A 20,551-nucleotide genomic window follows, 5' to 3' on the forward strand; every position below is an offset into this window, starting at 1 on the left:
GCTAAGTGACAGCACATGTGAAAAAGACTTGGGTATACTAATAGATCACAGACTGAATATGAGTCAACAGTGTGATGCAGCAGCAAAAAAGGCAAATGCAATTCTAGGATGTATTAACAGAAGCATACAGTCTAGATCACGTGAAGTAATTATTTCCCTCTACTCCTCTTTGGTCAGACCTCATCTGGAATATTGTGTCCAATTTTGGGCACCACATTTTAAAAAAGACATCAACAAACTGGAGCAAGTTCAGAAAAGAGCGACCAGAATGGTGACCGGTCTGCAAACCCTGTCTTATGAGGAAAGGTTGCAGGATTTGGGAATGTTTAGTTTGCAAAAGAGAAGACTGAGAGGAGACTTAATAGCTGTCTACAAATATCTAAAGGGCTGTCACATTGTAGAAGGATCAACTTTATTCTCATTTGCACAAGGAAAGACTAGAAGCAATGGGATGAAGCTGAATGGGAGGAGACACAGATTAGATATTAGAAAAAACTTTTTGACAGTTAGAGTGATCAATGAGTGGAACAGGCTGCCACGAGAAGTGGTGAGTTCTCCTTCAATGGAAGTCTTCAAACAGAGGCTGGACAGACATCTAACTGGGATGATTTAGCGAATCCTGCTTTGAGCAGGGGGTTGGACCAGATGGCCCAGGAGGTCCCTTCCAACTCTACGATTCTATGATTCTATGATTCTATGACAGAAGAAGAAGCTCCGGTAGGGACTGAGGAGAGAGACGGTCAGGCGGGTGGCCCTGACAGGAGAGCCGCAGGACAGAGAAAACCCGGGGGTACCAGACGGATGGACTCGGACAGAGGAGGTGCTGTGGCCGTAGGCCTAATGGTAGCCACAGTGAAAGAACCACAAGAGACGTCACTGTAAGAGGAAAGAGAAAAGTGGAAGGTACCCGGGCCTGTGCGTAAGAAGCTGTCTTGCTGCTGTGTGGTCCTGCGTAGAGATGAGCGACTTTGACCTTTTTTCGGGTCGAGTCGGGTTTCATGAAACCCGACTTTCTTAAAAGTCGGGTCGAACGAAATCGGCCGACTATAGGGAAAAGTCGGGGTCCGACTGAAACACAAAACCCAATGCAAGTCAATGGGGAAGCAAAGTCGTCAAGGAGTGGAGGACAGTAAACACACCTACAGTGCCCATTTCAATGCCAACGACATCAATTCGTATTACTTAAGCTTGTCAACCTTAATTTACTTTATAATAATAGTTAATATACAAAGAATGGTTGCACTCTATCATGCTAAGGCATGTCAATGTGGAATATATGTAACTAGAATTGCAATACAGCTTTAGAAAAAATATGAGACTCTTAGCATAAAATTTGGCCAAATATTATCTGCCGTTGCCCAAGGGTGGGGCCACACACCTGTTCAGGGCAACAGCACTTGCCCGGGTGCGGCAGGTGGTGACCCCGGTCCTGGGGTGGAGGGGAGAGCCCATTTAGGGAGGTTTAAAAAATGGCATATGTTGATGTGTAGGCTGGACTTTCAGCTGCTGCAAATGGAGGAAATGGAGAAGTCAGAGGGAGAGGAGGACAAAAGCGAGCCTTTTTTCTGGCAACCTATGTGTTATCAGGGGAGGGTGGGACAAAATCTTTTGAAACCCATGCATGGTTCATTTTTATGAAGGTTAGATCATCAACATTTCGGGTCGACAGACGGGTCCTTTTTTCTGTCAGGATTGATCCAGCAGCACTGAAGACTCTTTCAGATAGCACACTAGCAGCAGGGCAAGCGAGCTCCTGTAAGGCATATTGTGACAATTCAGGCCATGTGTCCAGTTTTGAGGCCCAATTATCAAAGGGGAATGACCTGTGAGGGAGAACCTCGATATGGGAGGAGAAGTAGTTTGTAACCATAGTTGACAACTGCTGTCTCCTGTCACTTGCAATCGATTCTGTATTAGCTGTCGTGTGCGCGGGACTTGAGAAATCACAACATGGTCAGGAAACCCCTGTCTCCAACGCCAGTTCGGCTGTGTGCACCACGGACACCTCTTCCATTTTGCCCACTACGGCTCGTGGGAGAACCAGCTCCGCTGCTGTGTGCTGGGAATGCCTCAAACAACCGGTTTACCAGAGTTGCTTGTTTGTTAGCCAATATTAGCTCTAGGTTCTCCTGTAGCATGATGTTGTGTAATTTGCCTTTATGGCGTGGATCGAGGATGCTGGCCAACCTGTAGTCGTCATCCCTCATCATTTTGGCAATGCGGGGGTCCCTTTTTTAGGATCCGCTAGGCATAGTCACACATGTGGGCCAATGTTCCAGGTGTCAATGCTGCACTGCCAGTGGTGGGTGGAGGAGCACTTTCTGGCAAATCCACATCCCTCCAGTCACGCACAAACACTGTACCTGACCTTGGCACGCCCACATTTTCTCTTGCCCCCTGAGAAGCATCCTCCTCCCCAAAATAATCATACCCCTCATCCTCCTCCTCATCTTCCTCTTCTTCCTCCACCTCGTCCACGCCAGTTCCCTGACCAGACAATGGCTGACTGTCATCAAGGCTTCCCTCCTCCTTGCAAAAGAGAAGACTGAGAGGAGACTTAATAGCTGTCTACAAATATCTAAAGGGCTGTCACATTGTAGAAGGATCAACTTTATTCTCATTTGCACAAGGAAAGACTAGAAGCAATGGGATGAAACTGAATGGGAGGAGACACAGATTAGATATTAGAAAAAACTTTTTGACAGTTAGAGTGATCAATGAGTGGAACAAGCTGCCATGAGAAGTGGTGAGTTCTCCTTCAATGGATGTCTTCAAACAGAGGCTGGACAGACATCTGACTGGGATGATTTAGCGAATCCTGCTTTGAGCAGGGGGTTGGAACAGATGGCCCAGGAGGTCCCTTCCAACTCTGCGATTCTATGATTCCTCCTGTTGCTCCTCAGCTGCAGATGCCTGATCCTTAATGTGTGTCAAAGTTTGCATGAGCAGACGCATAAGTGGTATGCTCATGCTTATGATGGCGCCGTCTGCGCTTACCAGCCGTGTGCATTCTTCAAAACATTGAAGGACTTTACAGAGGTCTTTCAGCTTTGACCACTGCACACCCGACAATTCCATGTCTGCCCTCAAACTGGCTGCCCGTGTATCCTCCCACATATGCATTACAGCCTGCCTCTGTTTGCACAGCCTCTCAACCATGTGCATGGTGGAGTTCCATCTTGTAGCAATGTCTATGATTAGGCGGTGCTTAGGGAGGTTGAGTGATCGCTGCAGCTTCTGCATACAACTGGACGGTTGAGCGACGGATGTGCGAGCACAGTCTTCGCACCTTATGGAGCAGGGCTGTTAACTCCGGATAATTATTTAGGAAGCACTGCACCAGCAGGTTCAAAGTGTGAGCCAGGCAAGGTATGTGTGTGAGTTTTGAAAGGGCTATAGCTGCCACAAAATTCCACCCATTATCACTGACTACCTTGCGTGGCTCAAGATGTAGACTGCCCAGCCATGACTCAGTTTGTCGATGCAAGAAGTCGGCCAGTACCTCCGCGGTGTGTCTGCTGTCGCCCAAAGACATAATTTTTAAAACAGCCTGCTGCCGCTTACCACTAGCTGTTCGATAGTGGGACACCTCGTGGGCAACACTGACAGATGTGGATGGAGTGCTCGTGCGACTGCGCTCTGTCGACAAGCTTTCGCTTCTGGAGGAGAAGGGTCGAACGCCTACAGCCAACTGTTTCCTATACCGTGGGCTAGGCAGCACTGTTCCACCGCTGCTGTCCCCTGTGGAGCCTGCATCCACCACATTAACCCAGTGCGCAGTGATGGACACGTAACGGCCCTGGCCATGCCTACTGGCCCATGCATCTGTTGTGAGGTGCACCTTTCCACTCACTGATTGTTTTAGTGCATGGACAATGCGGTCTTTCACATGCCGGTGGAGGGCAGGGATTTCTTTTTGAGAAAAGAAGTGCCGACTGGGTAGGTCATAGCGTGAGACAGCGTAGGCCATGAGCTCTCGGAAAGCTTTGCTTTCTACCAAATGGAAGGGCATCAACTCTAATGAGATCAGTTTGGCAATGTAGGCGTTCAAAGCCAGTGTACGCGGAGGAGAGGATGAGTACTTTCTTGTCCTACTCAGAGTGTCTGGTAGGGTGAGCTGGACTTGAGAGCTGCATATGGGGGAACTAATATTGGACATGACGGACTGAGAAGGGGTTGGTGATGGTGAGGGTGTTGATGTCCTAGATTCAGTGTTTCCTCGAGAAAATATTGTGATTGCCTGACTGCTTTGGCCTAGCAACGACACCTCAACATTTCTTGATGGTGGTGTGCTTAGCGGTGGCCTTACTGTGGGGGAAGCGATGGAACGTTGCCGGCTAACTTCAGTCGGAGCAGGTGCACATGTGCTACCTGAGGTTTTGTAGTCCGTCCATGCTTGCAAGTGCATGTTGGTTAAATGTCTAAGCATGCAACTGGTATTCAAATTTCTTAGATTTTTCCCTCTGCTAAAGGTCCTTTGGCACTTCTTACAGATAACCTTTGCGTCATCAGTAGGATTTTGTTCAAAAAAGTGCCACACTGCACTCTTCCTACTATGGTACAAATTTTCAGGGCTTGCACGCTGTGCTAATTTGACCGTCTGGCCAAGCTGTCCTGCAACTCTCTTAGTTTTCTTAGCAAGTTTTTTTTACAGCTACGGGCCTGCCGGATAACCACTGCTGCGATGACGATGCCTGCTGCGGATACTTCTCCTGTTCTGACCTATTGTCACCAGCACCCTCTTCCCCCAATGGATGCCAATCCGGGTCAACAACTGGGTCATCCATGACCTCGTCTTCAATGTCATCTGTACCTTCCTCTGTACCTTCCTCTGTGTCACCGTGTAAGGTGGTATAGTATGCGGGAAGGGGCACCTGAGTTTCATCAGGGTCTGGTTTGGGCTCAGTAGACTGCGAGGGCAATGTAGTGTTGTGGGTGAATGTACCAGCAGAATCATCTAGCAGTGGCTGTGCATCAGTGCACTCCATGTCAGATTCATCTTGGACTGGGGAATTCAGGATTTGACTTGATAACCCAGGAATGGTATGTGAAAAGAGCTCCATGGAGTAATCTGAAGTGTGTGCTGCAGCATCCTTCACTTTTGGCATGGGTGAAGGACACAAGGAAAGGTGTTGTTCCTGACCAGAAGCCTGCACTGACGACTCTGTGCTTGCAGTTTTTGTAACTTCAGAAGAGGAGGCAATAGAGCTGGAGGCTGTTTCGGCAATGTAAGCCAAAACCTGTTCCTGATGCTCCGTGTTATGAATGGGTCACCGAGGAGAAAAAAGCAAAACAAGCTAAGTCACAGAAAACCAGAGAGGATGGTAACTATGCAGATTGCAGATCCCTGAGCCTACCACACAACTAGCAGCAGCCGTGGAGCGTACCTACGATGTTCCTAGACGCTTCATCACAGCCGGAGGACTAAATAAGCCTGAAGCATGAAAAGGGGAAAACTAACTGCCCCAGAGCAGACCCCAAAGGAATAGATAGCCCCCACACATGTATTGACGGTGAAACAAGATGAAGGCACAAACACAGGCAGGAAAATAGGCTGAGCAAACGATGGGGCCCAAACTAACTAGAGAGGAAAGGAAAGGAAAGACACTGTCTGCAACCTGCAAAAAGCCCTACAAAAATAATGTCCAACGCTTCTGATAGCAAAATTAACCCTGAAGTCACTAGACTTCTCCCACTATATCAGCACTCTGAAATATTCTGAGACAGAGCAAAAAGAGACCAAACTAGTAAGGGACAAAAAGCAAATTGGCAAAATACTGATAAATAAGAGTGGAAATTCAGCACAGCCCCCAGCCGGGGCTGGCTGACCACACCAAAAAAACTGAATAGACCAACAAAATCAAGTGTGAACATTAGCAGAAAAACTTAGCTTTAGATGACTGGAACAGAGCTGAAAACCAAGAGCTGACAAGCCAGAAGGAATCACCAGCAACTGAATAGGGCGTCGGCTGTCTTAAATCCAATCTGAGACTCCTGAGGTCCAGTCGTCATCCTCATTCTCAGGTGGCAGATCGACACCGATCAAATCAGCCTCACTACCTCCTGTTACCACCAGAGGGAGTCTGGAAGGAGAACTCACAACTGGTGAACCAGAGAATGAACTCACAACAGCTCCGGCTTTAAAAGCGGTTTACCTACTCCCAGAAAAGGGAACCTTAAAGGCCTTCTTGTGCCAGATGATGACGCAGGCTCAACTGTTGTGAGTTCATTTTTCCCTTCACCATTGAGGTCTGATGAACTCCTTCCTCTGGTGAAGGAAGGTAGTGAGGCTGATTACCAAACACCTGGGCAGCAAGATGATGACTGGGTGGCTGGAATTGAGGACTGGATATAAGGCTGCCGACGCCCTTCTTCCTGGCTGGTGATTTTCCTGCTGGATTCTTGGAGACCAGTCTGATTCCTGCATCTCAAAGCTAAGTTTTTCTGCTCTGCTTTGTACTCTTCAGTTTTGTTTTTGTTTTGCCTTGTTTTTTGGGAGTTCTGCCATCCCCGGCCAGGGGTGAGCTGAATTCCATTTTTGTCTCTGATCTGTTGATCTTTTGCTCTGGCTTCAGAATATACCTGAGTGCTGATATAGTCTTTTGAAGCCTAGCGACTTCAGGGCCTATTTTTCCTATCAGTCGGTTGGCTCATTTTGATAGGGTTTTTGCGGATGGCAGACAGCAGCTTTCTTATCCTGTCCTATGTAGCTAGTTTGGGCCCCATCATTTGCTCAACCTATCTTTCTATCTGTGTTAGTGTTTTCATCTTGTTTCACCGTCATTATATGTTGGGGGCTGCCTATTGCTTTGGGGTCTGCTCTGGGGCAGTTTAGTTTTTCCCCTTTCTGTCTTTAGGCTATCTAGTTCTCCGGCTGTGATCGAGGGGTCTAGGGCACCGTAGGAACCCCCCACGGCTACTGCTAGCTGTTGTGGATAGGTCCAGGGGTCTGCAATCCAATAGCTGCCAACCTCTCTGGTTTTTCTGGACTTAGCTGGTATTTTGTTTTTTCCTCCTTCGGTGACTCATCATAACACTCAACACCTCCTGCCTTAGCTGCTATTGTGCTTTTGCCAGAACCAGCCGATGCACCACCACCATCAGTACCAGCTGTGCCCCCCCGCCCACGTCCACGGCCTCTTCCATCATACTTCCTCATGTTTGGGAAAATGTACCAAAAATACCAGCAGAGAAATGGTACTGTATGAGTAGCGTACAGCTGTGTAAGGTGTATGTAAAAAGTGAAATCTCCATATATATTTTGTGAGTCACAGAGGCTCACCCAGTTTGTATTTCACCGTAATCCAACAAGCAGATATACAGTACTGTATCAGAAGTGTACAGCTGTATACGTTGTTGGTGAAAATGTCAATCTCCGTATATGTATTTACTGTATTTACCGAGTGTCACACACACACGCTGACTCTGTGTAGATGTGACTGTAATAAGAACAGCAGATATCCGATACTGTTTGAGAATCGGACAGCTCAATACGGTGTATGGAGAAATGGAAATGTCTGTATATGTATTTACGGAGTCCCACAGACACACGCAGACTCAGTGTAGATGTGACCGTAATAAGAACAGCAGATATACAATACTGTTTGAGAATCGGACAGATCAATACGGTGTATGGAGAAATGGAAATATCCGTATAGGTATTTACGGAATGTCACACACACGCTGACTCTGTGTAGATGTGACCGTAATAATAACAGCAGATTTCCGTTACTGTTTGAGAATCGGACTGCTCAATACGGTGTATGGAGAAATGGAAATGTCCGTATATGTATTTACGGAATCTCACACACACACGCTGACTCTGTGTAGATGTGACTGTAATAAGAACAGCAGATATCCGATACTGTTTGAGAATCGGACACCTCTATACGGTGTATGTATGGAAAAATGTTAATCTCTGTGTATTTTTTTTACGGAGTCACACACATATAGCATGTATTTGTCCGTGATACCAGCCGGTACACGGTAGTGTGTGAGGAGTGTAACCTGTAAGGCCTGTTTCACACTTCCGTTTTTGACCATCAGTCAAAATCCGCCGTTTTTGCAAAAAAACGGATCCGCCATTTTTTTTGGCGGATCCATTTTTTCCCCATTGACTTGTATTACCGGCGGATCTTGACGGATGGCCATCCGTTGGATCCGTTTTTTTGCGGATCCGTCAATTTTTTTGCGTCCGCCGAGATGCCTGGACGGACCATATAACGTTTTTTTTTACTGCAGGATCCGCATTTTTATACAGCGCATGCCCGGAGGAATGAAGCCAGGAGGAAATTTAACCCTGAAATCATTTCTGGCGGACAGAGAAAAAAATTCTCTCTCTCTCTCTCTCTCTCCTTCTCTCCTTCCCGAGCAGCGGTTCTTTTAAAATTCTTCATTCGGCGGATCCGTCAAAAAAATGGATCTGGTGGCTTCCGTTCACATCTGTTAGGAACGGATCCGCTTTCCGCCTTTTTGGCGGATTTTAACTGAAACAAGAAAATGAAGTGTGAAACAGGCCTAAACAGTGTGTGCAAAAATTTACGCTCAGTAACTACTGTGCAAGAGAAAAGGAATAAAAGTTTTTTTGCTTTTAAAAAAGCACTCTGCACAGCAGTGTGCACACAGCAGTGCAGCTATCAGGGAGCCTTATAAGGCAGCCTAATCACCAACAGAGCTGCTGCACACAAAAGTGTGAAAAATGAACGCTTGGAAACTGTGCAGAGAAAAGGAATAAACGTTTTTTTGCTTTTAAAAAAGCAGTCTTCACAGCAGTGTGCAAACAGCAATGCAGCTAACAGGTAGCCTTATAAGGCAGCCTAATAACCAACAGAGCAGCTGCACATAAAAGTGTGAAAAAAAGAACGCTTGGTAACTGTGCAGAAAAAAGGAATAAAAGTTTTTTTGCTTTTAAAAAAGCAGTCTGCAAAGCACCGTGCAAACAGCAATGCAGCTATCAGGGAGCCTTATAAGGCAGCCTAATAACCAACAGAGCTGATGCACAAAAATACAGCCTCCCCTGTCACTGCACACTATACAGTTGTGTTGTACAGTGAAAATCGCTATAAGCAGAAGCAATTTTTTTTTTCCTGCCTAAACACTCTCCCTATTGAGAACGAGCAGCAGCAACCTCTCCCTATGCTAAGATCGGCAGAAGTAAGATGGCGGTCAGCGATCACGGCCTTTTATAGCCCCTGTGACGCCACACAAAGCCAGCCAATCACTTGGATGCCCTTCTCTAAGATGGTGGGGGCCGCTGCCTATGTAATCGCGTTGCCCACAGTGTGCGTCCTTGATGATTGGCTGAGAAAAGGCGCAGGAAGCATTGTGGGAAACGCGACTTTAGCGCTCAAGTCGGCGACCTCATGGCCGACCTCACGCTATGGTGGGGTTTCGATCGGCGAAACCCAACTTTAGCAAAAGTCGGCGAATTCTGAATTTGGCCGACCCGTTTCGCTCAACTCTAGTACTGTGGTCGTCGAGAGGACGGCCAATAAAGAGGACCTGTTGAGCGCACATCGGTTTCTGGCTCCAGTCTGTTTGCGGCAGAAAAAGGGACCACCCCCCAGTCGGCACACGTACCTACAGTAGAATGGAAGAGATAAGGGCCGAGCAGTATTTTAATGATTAAAGCGTTTGAAATGTTTGCTTTGGGTTGGGAGGAGCCATAATACAGATTCAAGAGTCAGTGGGTAGCACTCTGGGGTCTCTATGGAGAGCCAAAGAGGTGGTTCAGAGGAGGCTGATATAATGTTATTTGTGCCATTTGATCTGTAATATTTGGTCAGGTTGGGAACATACTCTGCAGTTTTGATGTGGACACCTGCAGAAAACACACACATAAAAAGCAGGAGAAAAAAACAGAATATTTGTGCTACATGTGAACACAGCCTCATTTTTATGGATTTAATGGAGGAAAAAAAATAATTTCCACAAATTTTTTCCACCATTTGCCGATCATCTTTTCACTGTATTATAAGGGTTGATACAATCACATGGACACCAAATATTTTTGTTATTTGCTGATGTGTGATATTTTTTTAAAGTGCTTTAAAATTACAACTACAATTATTGCAATTGTTTTTCATTATTATGTAGTAATTTTGTAGGAAGAAAATAATCTCTGACCTCTGGAGTACAGGGACATAGAAATGCACTGGTATATAGAGATGTATCTGTACAGAGTGGGCCAGTTATATGGATACATCTAAATAAAATGGGAATGGTTGGTGATATCAACTTCCTGTTTGTGGCACATTAGTATATGGGGGGGAACTTTTCAAGATGGGTGGTGACGATGGTGGCCATTTTGAACTTGGCTATTTTGGATCCAACTTTATTTTTTTCAATGGGAAGAGGGTCATGTGACACATCAAACTTATTGAGAATTTCACAAGAAAACCAATGGTGAGCTTGGTTTTAACGTAACTTTATTCTTTCATGAGTTATTTACAAGTTTATAACCACTTATAAAATGTGTTCAAAGTGCTGCCCATTGTGTTGGATTGTCAATGCAACCCTCTTCTCCCACTCTTGACACACTGATAGCAACACTGCAGAAGAAATGCTAGTCTAAGCGGGTCAGATTACTTGTAGGAATGCTCGGACCTGACACCCATAATGTGGTGGTGCACCATCTTGCTGAAAAAAAGTGAAGGAAGGTGCCATCTTCAGTGCATAAAGAGGGCAACACATCATCATGTAACAATTTCAGATATCCAGTGGCATTGAGGTTTCCATTGACGAAGAATGGCCCCACTATCTTTGTGCCCCATATACCACATCATACCATCAATTATGGGTGTCAGGTCTGAGCATTCCTACATGAACAGTTTCCTGGAAAGTGGACTGGTCCTCATGGGCTGGTTGAATGGCCACCAAGGTCTCCTGATCTGACCCCCTGAGACTTTTATCTTTGGGGTCATCTGAAGGCAATTGTCTATGCTGTGAAGATACGAGATGTGCAGCATCTGAAACAACGGATAATGGAAGCCTCTGCTAGCATTTCTTCTGCGGTGTTGCCATCAGTGTGTCAAGAGTGGGAGAAGAGGGTTGCATTAACAATCCAACACAATGGGGAGCACTTTGAACACATTTTATAAGTGGTCATAAACGTGTAAATAACTCATGAAAGAATAAAGTTATGTTAAAACCAAGCACACCATTGTTTTTCTTGTGAAATTGTCAATAAGTTTGATGTGTCACATGACCCTCTTCCCATTGAAAAAAAATAAAGTTGGATCCAAAATGTCCGACTTCAAAATGGTCACCATAGTCACCACCCATCTTGAAAAGTTTCCCCCCTCCCATATACTAACGTGCCACAAAAAGGAAGTTGATATCACCAACCATTCCCATTTTATTTAGGTGTATCCATATAAATGGCCCACCTTGTATATACCAGTACATTAAGCTTCTAGTGCAGCGCAAAACTTTACACTTTCAAGGATGGAAAATTCTCTCATTCTCTACAAAGCGGCTTGTGGCTCATAGGTTTTGCTCCTTCAATGATATAAATGGTGAGTTAAAGACCAGAATTCCAGAAAAGAGAGGAACTATTTATTTAAATAGTCGGGGGAGGAGTAGGAACAGCAGAGGAGCACTGAACACCGGCAGTGAAGAAGAGTGAAGCATTCACTGCAGGAGTCAGCAATGACATAGCCCTGACCTCTCAGGACAGTGGGACAGCTCCCCCAAATCGGGACAGTCCCACTGAATCTGGAACTGTTGGTATCTATGTTTTTAGTAATGATAACATTTACTGAAATTAAAATCATACTTACAATAAGGCCGACTCCCCAGTTACTGTTCTGTAGAATAGGACATGGACTCATCACCGCTGTCATCATGTTATAAGCCCCGAATCCTGTCCCCACCACTGACAAGAGCACAAGGACTATAAGGGACCTGAAAGTGCAATATCAGATATTTAAGAGTATTAAATCTGCAATATCACCACTATTTTATTATGCTTATCCACTTGAGAAAGCTAAGAGATCAGATATTTAGTGAAAATATGGAGTTCTGCTAGGTCGGGGCTGGAGGAGATGACATCTACATTTCTTCCAACTACTACATTTTTTATAAAGCTTCTGGGCCACTCTCAGTAATCTACACCAGAGTCCCCCAACTATTACTTACCATTCATATTACCTTTGGTTAAAACGTCAGCCCCTATAGCTACCTCACTGTGGAATACATACAGTATGCAACTTGAAGGATATAATATGGATGTTCCTGCCATTAAAGGAGTATTAAAAACTGGGTTCCAAAGAAGGAATGTAATGAAAAAAAAACAAATCAACTATCACTTACTGGCTTCAGTGCTGCCGCTCACGTGGGTCAAAGGTCTTTGTTAGTTTATCCGTACACGATGCGTCAGCACACTGCGATTAATGAATACATGAACTCCAATATTCCTGTAAACGTTAAAATCATAAAGTGCAAAACCCATCCAACCTTGCCACGGCGTACCTAAATCTCTATGGTGACGATCACTGATGTCCTATCTCTCCACATGCCAAACCAGGCCTCATCTGATTGGGGAAATGCAAGGATACCAGACTTAACTAGCAATTAGCAACTTATCTTTCATAGACAAGGATTTAAGGGTGACATGGTCGGATGGCTTTTGCACTTTTTGATCAAAAAATGTTAACCAAGAACCTTACTTTTTAACATTAACAGCATTATTGGAGTTCATTTGTTCATTAGTTGCCGCGTGCTGAGTCTGACACATCTTGTATGTATATGTTTGTATATCAACCACAGCATATTTGTGCACCTAACTAAGCAATACTAATGGTGAGTGTGTGAGGTTGGCCAGGATGTTGTTCCACTCCTCTGACAGCTCCTTGGTGGTTATATGTACGAAAGTGTATTTTACAAGTAATTTACTGCATTGTAATTGTCTTGCAATATCTTCCTTGTGCAGTGCTAATCAACGGTCACAAGATGTCACTGTCTTCCTTTTCACTCTTGTACAGAACTGGGTGAAAGGTTAAGTTCTGCCCAGTGACAGTGAAACAGAGACAGTTTTGTGAGGGTTAACTCTAAGGACGGCCCATAGTGGGTAGCAGCATTGGGAATCTCTGGGTAGTTAGAGATTTTGCAGGAAGTTCAGTCAATTTAAGTTGAGAAGGGAATTTAATGTGCAGAGTTTTGGAGAGGAGCAGAACTAGTGTGGAGCTGGAAGGCACAAGGCAGAAAAAATCGTGAAGGAACTTTAGAGGTGACTGAGCTCCAATTCAGCAGGCAAGTGGGTGAAACCCACTAGTGGGAGAGTGTTAGCGTGGCTGGTCTGGAGCCGGAATCTCCAGGAGTGGACCCTCTGGGCCGTGGCACCGAGGGGCCCCAGGCGAGCTGCCAGGTGGAACCGACCCCTATACAGGGACCGTTAGGAGCAGGCCCAGAGGTTCGAGTACCACGGTAGCCGGTACTGAGCGGGGCGGCTCAGGATGTACTGGAGTAGGAGTGTGGGATTGAAGTGTAGATGGCAGAACAGAGCTGGCACACAGGAGACAGGAGTGGAGTAAGACTGTAGACTGGAACGTGGATGGACAGAAGTGGGCATGACAGAACGGAGCTGGAACACAGGAGACAGGAATGGAGTAAGAGAGTAGACTGGAACGTAGAGGGATGGCTGGAGCAGGAACACAGGAGACAGGATTAGAGGAGGACGGAAGGACTGGAGCAGGATGTAACTGGAACATCGGAGGCAGGACTGGAGTAGGACGGAAGGACTGGAGCAGGATGGAACAGGAACACCGGAAGCAGGACTGGAGTAGGACGGCAGGACTGAAGCAGGATGGAACAGGAACATCGGAGACAGGACTGGAGTAGGACGGCAGGACTAGAGCAGGATGGAACAGGAACACCGGAGGAAGGACTGGAGTAGGACGGCAGGACTGGAGCAGGATGGAACAGGAACACAGGAGACAGGACTGGAGTAGGACGGCAGGAGCAGGATGGAACAGGAACACCGGAGGCAGGACTGCAGTGCAGCAGGGGAGACTGATAGCAGGACTGCGAGGCTGCTGCAGGGAGAACACGAGAACGGGAGTGTGAGACTGCAGAGAGCACACGAAGAAGCGGGGCCCAGAGTGCTAGGAAACACAACGATCAGGGGCCTCCCTCAGGGGGAAGCGGCCTGATATGCACCTGTCTTTTCTGCCATTGGTCAGGGGGTGCTTCCGGGTCAGGGCACAGCCGGAGCACAAAAGGCAGAAGGGAGGCGCGGCCGCGGCCTATGGCGCATGCGCATTGCATGCAGAGACGCCGTCGGCCGCGCGCCTGTCAGAGGTGACCGCCGTGGCCGTCAGGCGGCGGGGGCCTGCGGTGTGGGAGCGATGGCCGGGTGAGTATGCAGAGACGGCGTGGGAGTGGAGGCCGGGTGAGTATGTTGGCACGGTGTGACAGAGAGGTAAATGAAGAAGTGAGTCCAGTGTTGGCTAGTCATGGGAGGACCCATAGAGAAGGGTCTTGCCCAGCTGAGGACACGTTAGAGGGACGTGGTTCCAAGGGAGGCCCTCATTAATGGATCACCGTCTGTTGTTTGAGTGCAGGATGCATGGCGTAAGATATTGACCCGTGTGTCCCTGCATCAGGATGATGGAAGCGTATCCCATTTGCTCTGCTTGTCTTACCGTCCAATTGTCTACTGTCCGTACCGAACACACTTCTGTATGAGAGAAAAGAAGTTGTAATGTGTACTGCCTGCTGTCATGTGTACCTAAGTGTTTTGCCAAGTAAACATTGCCTTGTTTTTGTGAATGTGTCTGTGTCCTTGTCTTGAAGTCTAAAGGACCTGGTGAGGAGTGTATTGGGACTGGCCTTAAGGTGAAGGTACCAATAGCAGCACTGCCAGCATGCACACATCCAGAACACTCGTTTTTTCTGTAACACGCCGGAGTATAGGACCCATGGTACTCGCTTACACGTACCACCCTGGGCACTGTTACATTTGTCGTAGTCGGCAGGATGCGAGTTCCTCTCATGGTGAATGAGAGGCTTCTGGCTCCACAGATTGAAGAGCACCGGAATACATGCGGCCCAGTATAGCAGCCAGAAGCATGACCTCCAAGAAGGCAACGACGGCGGAGAAGAGAAGAAGGACCTCCTGTTATGGGCGTGGATGGTACTTGAGAGTGCAAAAGTATGCCCAGCTCTCAGGGGTGTTGGCCCGAAGAAGGATGTGCATTGCAGCTAAGATGCAGCCCTGAGTGGGAGGTGGATACCTAAGAAAGACACAACACAGTGGCCGATCGGGAGGAGAAAAGCGAAGGCAGGAGACATGGCCTAAGACGGAGTCGCCGGGAGTGAAGTGAGATGTTGTGGAGGTGTCAGGAGTCCAGCCCAAGAAGAGGCGGAGGAAAAAGCCATAAGAAGTGCTTGGCAATGGAATGACTGGCGCCATCTTTTTAGCAGTGTGCATGGTATAAGGAGCTGGAAGAGGAAGTTCAAGAGATGGTGTGCAGTGGTCAAGAGGCAGGTGAGCGGCAGGACTGGCCCATGGACATCAGTGAGGAGGATGCAGAAGCAGAGGAGATGCCACATATCATCACTCTACGGCGGTGGGAGTCATGACAGGCCCTGTATAGAAGGTTCTTGACTACCTCAGGACATGTTAGAGGGACACGGCTCCATGGGAGTCCCTCGTTAATGGATCACATTCTGTTGTTTGGGTGCAGAGTTCACAGCGGGACATATTGACCCCTGTGTTCCTGCATTGGGAGCACGGAGGTGTATCCCATTTACTCTGCTTGTCTACCATCCACATGTAACGTGCCATTGCTCAAAACTGATTAGAACGCATCTCTGTATGAGACATAAGAAGATTGTAAAGTATACTGCCTGCCATCTTCTGTACCTAAGTGTGTTGCCAATAAAGAGTGCCTTGTTTTTATGAACGTGCCTGGTGTCCTTGCCTTGAAGTCCAATGGACCTGCTGAGGAGTGGAATGGGACTGGCCGAATGGTGAAGGTACCAATAGCAATATTGCCAGCATACACACATCCAGAGCACTCGTTATTTTCTGTAACATGCCAGGGTGTCGGACTCATAACACTCACCTATGGCTACCACCTCGCGCAATGTTACAAGTGGGCCCTATTTTTTTATGTTTTGTAATCTTTGTTAATTGTTCTGTGATTGTGAGCCAACCATACTACTGGCTCCACGTGTTCTTGACTGACACATCATCATAATTCAACAGTTCAAAAATATTACTAACCCACCAGAACTGGCAGAGCTGGAGCGGATGGTGATTTACTAGGTGAGTAATTGCTATTTTGTTCCTTTTTTTAAAGAAAAACTCCTATCTTATTATATACCATTGTGTAATTATAATTGCTAATTTTACCTTTCCACCCAGCTAATGCTTCCCTTTACATTAGGTCTATGACATCACAAGATTAAAAGCTGACTAGCTGAATCCTTCACAGCTCTATGTAGGAACACGTGGAGATCAATTTTATCTGCACAAGTCATGAGTCACTGCAAAAATCTATGGGAGGGGAAGAGGGAGCAGCTGAGTCAGGAGTTGAAAAGGGGAATGATTTATGTAGGAGAGAGACTTCTGTGAGGTAGCGCTGTCATTCGGATAGGGGATTCTCGCTTGGCAGCCCAATAATCACGTCCGGCACAGATTTTCCATAACAACATATCAGTCCCTGCGGTTTATTATGCAGCATAAACCGTGACCAATAACATACAGTTTATATCACCAGCATAGCGTCCATTACAGAACTTCCCTCTGTTAATCCTGTGGTCACACAGGGTCTCAATGTCCAGTACTCAGGCTCTTCAGCCTCAAAGACTTCTCACCCCGTCAGGGTTTACCTCATGGCTGCTACAGCTCACAGCAGACGTTCCTTCCCTCCTCTGGGAACTCTCAGACGCTGGCAGCCATTCCACACAGCCACTTCTCATGCTGTGTGCCAGGAGACCCATCTCCTAGCGGGACCTTCCACACTGGACAAACCAGGTCCCTACATTCACCCATGAGACCTACCCTGGCACCATATATGGTCCGTAGCCACGCCCACCGGGTCACATGGCTATGACCTCATCACAGGTCCTTCACACACTCAGTCTTTTACTACAAGCATTAAACACACCTCCAGGGTGGGTTTGTAGGTAACTAGGCCGGCCATCTCCCTAGTTACCTGGAGACTTCTCCCTGACACATTGACACAGCACCTCGCAGTATCACTGCTGCACAAAACACGCATCAGTCTCCATCTCAAGGCCACCCACCTTGAGATACATAACAGTCCTTCCATATTCTGCCACTCATCCTCTCACTTGGGACATCCACACAGCGCCCCTAGTGGACACAGTGGTCATTACACCACACTTCCTGTTTCTACATACAGCAGAGAAAAGAGAATAATTAACCGAGTACAAAGTCAAAGTGAGCAATTGTTTGTACACAGTGCTATATAATATGATTATTGCAATATACAGTTGTGGCCAAAAGTATTGACACCCCTGCAATTCTGTCAGATAATACTCAGTTTCTTCCTGAAAATGATTGCAAACACAAATTCTTTGGTATTATTATCTTGATTTAATTTGTCTTAAATGAAAAAACACAAAAGAGAATGAAGCAAAAAGCAAAACATTGATCATTTCACACAAAACTCCAAAATGGGCCATACAAAAGTATTGGCACCCTCAGCCTAATACTTGGTTGCACAACCTTTAGCCAAAATAACTGCGACCCACCGCTTCCGGTAACCATCAATGAGTTTCTTACAATGCTCTGCTGGAATTTTAGACCATTCTTCTTTGGCAATCTGCTCCAGGTCCCTGATATTTGAAGGGTGCCTTCTCCAAACTGCCATTTTTAGATCTCTCCACAGGTGTTCTATGGGATTCAGGTCTGGACTCATTGCTGGCCACCTTAGAAGTCTCCAGTGCTTTCTCTCAAACCATTTTCTAGTGCTTTTTGAAGTGTGTTTTGGGTCATTGTCCTGCTGGAGGACTCATGACCTCTGAGGGAGACCCAGCTTTCTCACACTGGGCCCTACATTATGCTGCAAAATTTGTTGGTAGTCTTCTGATTTCATAATGCCATGCACACGGTCAAGCAGTCCAGTGCCAGAGGCAGCAAAGCAACCCCAAAACATCAGGGAACCTCTGCCATGTTTGACTGTAGGGACCGTGTTCTTTTCTTTGAATGCCTCTTTTTTTTTCTCCTGTAAACTCTATGTTGATGCCTTTGCCCAAAAAGCTCTACTTTTGTCTCATCTGACCAGAGAACATTTTTCCAAAACGTTTTAGGCTTTTTCAGGTAAGTTTTGGCAAACTCTAGCCTGGCTTTTTTATGTCTCGGGGTAAGAAGTGGGGTCTTCCTGAGTCTCCTACCATACAGTCCCTTTTCAATCAGACGCCGACGGATAGTACGGGTTGACACTGTTGTACCCTCGGACTGCAGGGCAGCTTGAACTTGTTTGGATGTTAGTCGAGGTTCTTTATCCAACATCCGCACAATCTTGCATTGAAATCTCTTGTCAATTTTTCTTTTCCGTACACATCTAGGGAGGTTAGTCACAGTGCCATGGGCTTTAAACTTCTTGATGACACTGCGCACGGTAGACACAGGAATATTCAGGTCTTTGGAGATGGACTTGTAGCCTTGAGATTACTCATGCTTCCTCACAATTTGGTTTCTCAAGTCCTCAGACAGTTCTTTGGTCTTCTTTCTTTTCTCCATGCTCAATGTGGTACACACAAGGACACAGGACAGAGGTTGAGTCAACTTTAATCCATGTCAACTGGCTGCAAGTGTGATTTAGTTATTGCCAACACCTGTTAGGTGCCACAGGTAAGTTACAGGTGCTGTTAATTACACAAATTAGAGAAGCATCATATGTTTTTTCGAACAGTGCCAATACTTTTGTCCACCCTCTTTTTTATGTTTGGTGTGGAATTATATCCAATTTGGCTTTAGGACAATTCTTTTTGTGTTTTTTTCATTTAAGACAAATTAAATGAAGATAATAATACAAAGAATTTGTGTTTGCAATCATTTTCAGGAAGAAACTGAGTATTATCTGACAGAATTGCAGGGGTGTCAATACTTTTGGCCACAACTGTACATATATACACATATAACATACATATAACAAACATTTACAATGTGCAAAAGTTTTAGGCAGGTGTGAAAAAAATGCAGCCAGGTAAGAATGCTTACAAATAAACTATGACCGCCTCTATTTTTTTTTAATCAATTACCAAAATGAAAAGTGAATGAACAAAAGAGAAATTTAAATAACATCAATATATGGTGTCACCACACTTTGTCTTCAAAATAGTATAGTTTAAATTGATTGGGCGATTCTGAACGCGGCGATACCAAATATGTGTATGCTTGATTTTTTTTTTTATTGTTTTATTTTGAAAGGGGGGTGATTTGAACATTTTATATTTTTGTAATTTTTTAAATATTTTTAAAAACATTTTTTATTTACTTTTTGCATGCTTCAATAGTCTCCATGGGAGACTAGAAGCATCACTACTTTAATTGCCTCTTCTACATACAGGCAATGATCAGATCGCCTGTGTGTAGCAGAACTGCTCACTTGCTATGAGCGCCGACCACTGGGTGGTGCTCATAGAAATCTGGCCGTGACAACCATAGAGATCCGCTTCAGACCTCTGATTGTCATGCCAACCCATCGGTGACCCGCGATCATGTGACGGGGTCACCGATGGGCGGGATTTATGACACGCCTCTGGTAAGCACGAGTTAAATGCCGCTTTCAGAGATTGACAGCGGCATTTAACTAGTTAACGGCCATGGATGGATTGCGATTCCACCCACGGCTGTTGTGGGCACATGTCAGCTGTATAGATCAGCTGACATGTGCCCGGAAAGGTGCGGGCTCAGCGCCGGAACCCGCACCAAACAGGAGGAGTCCGACGTGGGCGTACTGTTACACCCAACGTCGGAAAAGGGGTTAAAATACACCCGGTAGGTAGATTCTCAGGGACATCAGTGTCTTGCCCAAAGATAAAGTGAAAAAATAAAGATAAAGTGAACCTGACAGCCAATACATGCTGCCCAAACCCCGGGCTACATGTATCAGGCATTGGCATTACTTTATTAGCCGCACTGTAAACGACTTGGACAAGTGGGTCCCTGGCAGATTTTCCCAGACCTGAATTGACAGGTCACGGCCTATACGTGCACATAGGCAGAGACGTGTCAATCCAGGGTAGCGGGTGGAGAGAATTTGCTGGAGACCCACCTGTCCAACTAGTCTACAGTGCGGCTTGGTTCCCAGTAGATATTAATATATGATCTTCTTTGAAATGCCAGAGCGTTTCAGAGTCAAAGATATTTGGCTGTGTTTATACAGCCAGTGACTGATACATGCTGCTCATGTATTAGGCATCAGGTATCACCTGTCAGGTTCTCTTTAACAGCTCATTTGCATCTAAGAAGAATGTGTATTTCTCTGGAATAAGACATCGGATTGCAGATATCAAAGGTATCATTTTATTCAACTTTCTAGGACCTGCATGACCATATAGATGGGTTAGGAGG

General features: G+C 46.0%; 1 protein-coding gene and 1 long non-coding RNA gene across 2 annotated transcripts in view; one reads left to right on the forward strand and one right to left on the reverse strand.

Moving 5' to 3' along the window:
* LOC141094812 (uncharacterized) overlaps positions 1–20,551 on the forward strand; it is a 45,509-nt gene that overhangs the window by 22,625 nt on the left and 2,333 nt on the right. The gene's annotated exons all lie outside the window — the stretch shown is intronic.
* Positions 1–20,551, reverse strand: part of SLC52A3 (solute carrier family 52 member 3) — a 34,170-nt gene that overhangs the window by 10,042 nt on the left and 3,577 nt on the right. The window contains exon 2 of the mRNA XM_073580780.1: positions 11,781–11,904. Coding sequence (XP_073436881.1) covers positions 11,781–11,904 — 124 coding nt within the window. The remainder of the gene's footprint in view (positions 1–11,780; positions 11,905–20,551) is intronic.

Source organism: Dendrobates tinctorius, unplaced genomic scaffold (genome assembly GCF_039654945.1).
Source record: "Dendrobates tinctorius isolate UK_male_01 unplaced genomic scaffold, ASM3965494v1 ptg000065l, whole genome shotgun sequence".
Taxonomy (NCBI): Eukaryota; Metazoa; Chordata; class Amphibia; order Anura; family Dendrobatidae; genus Dendrobates; species Dendrobates tinctorius.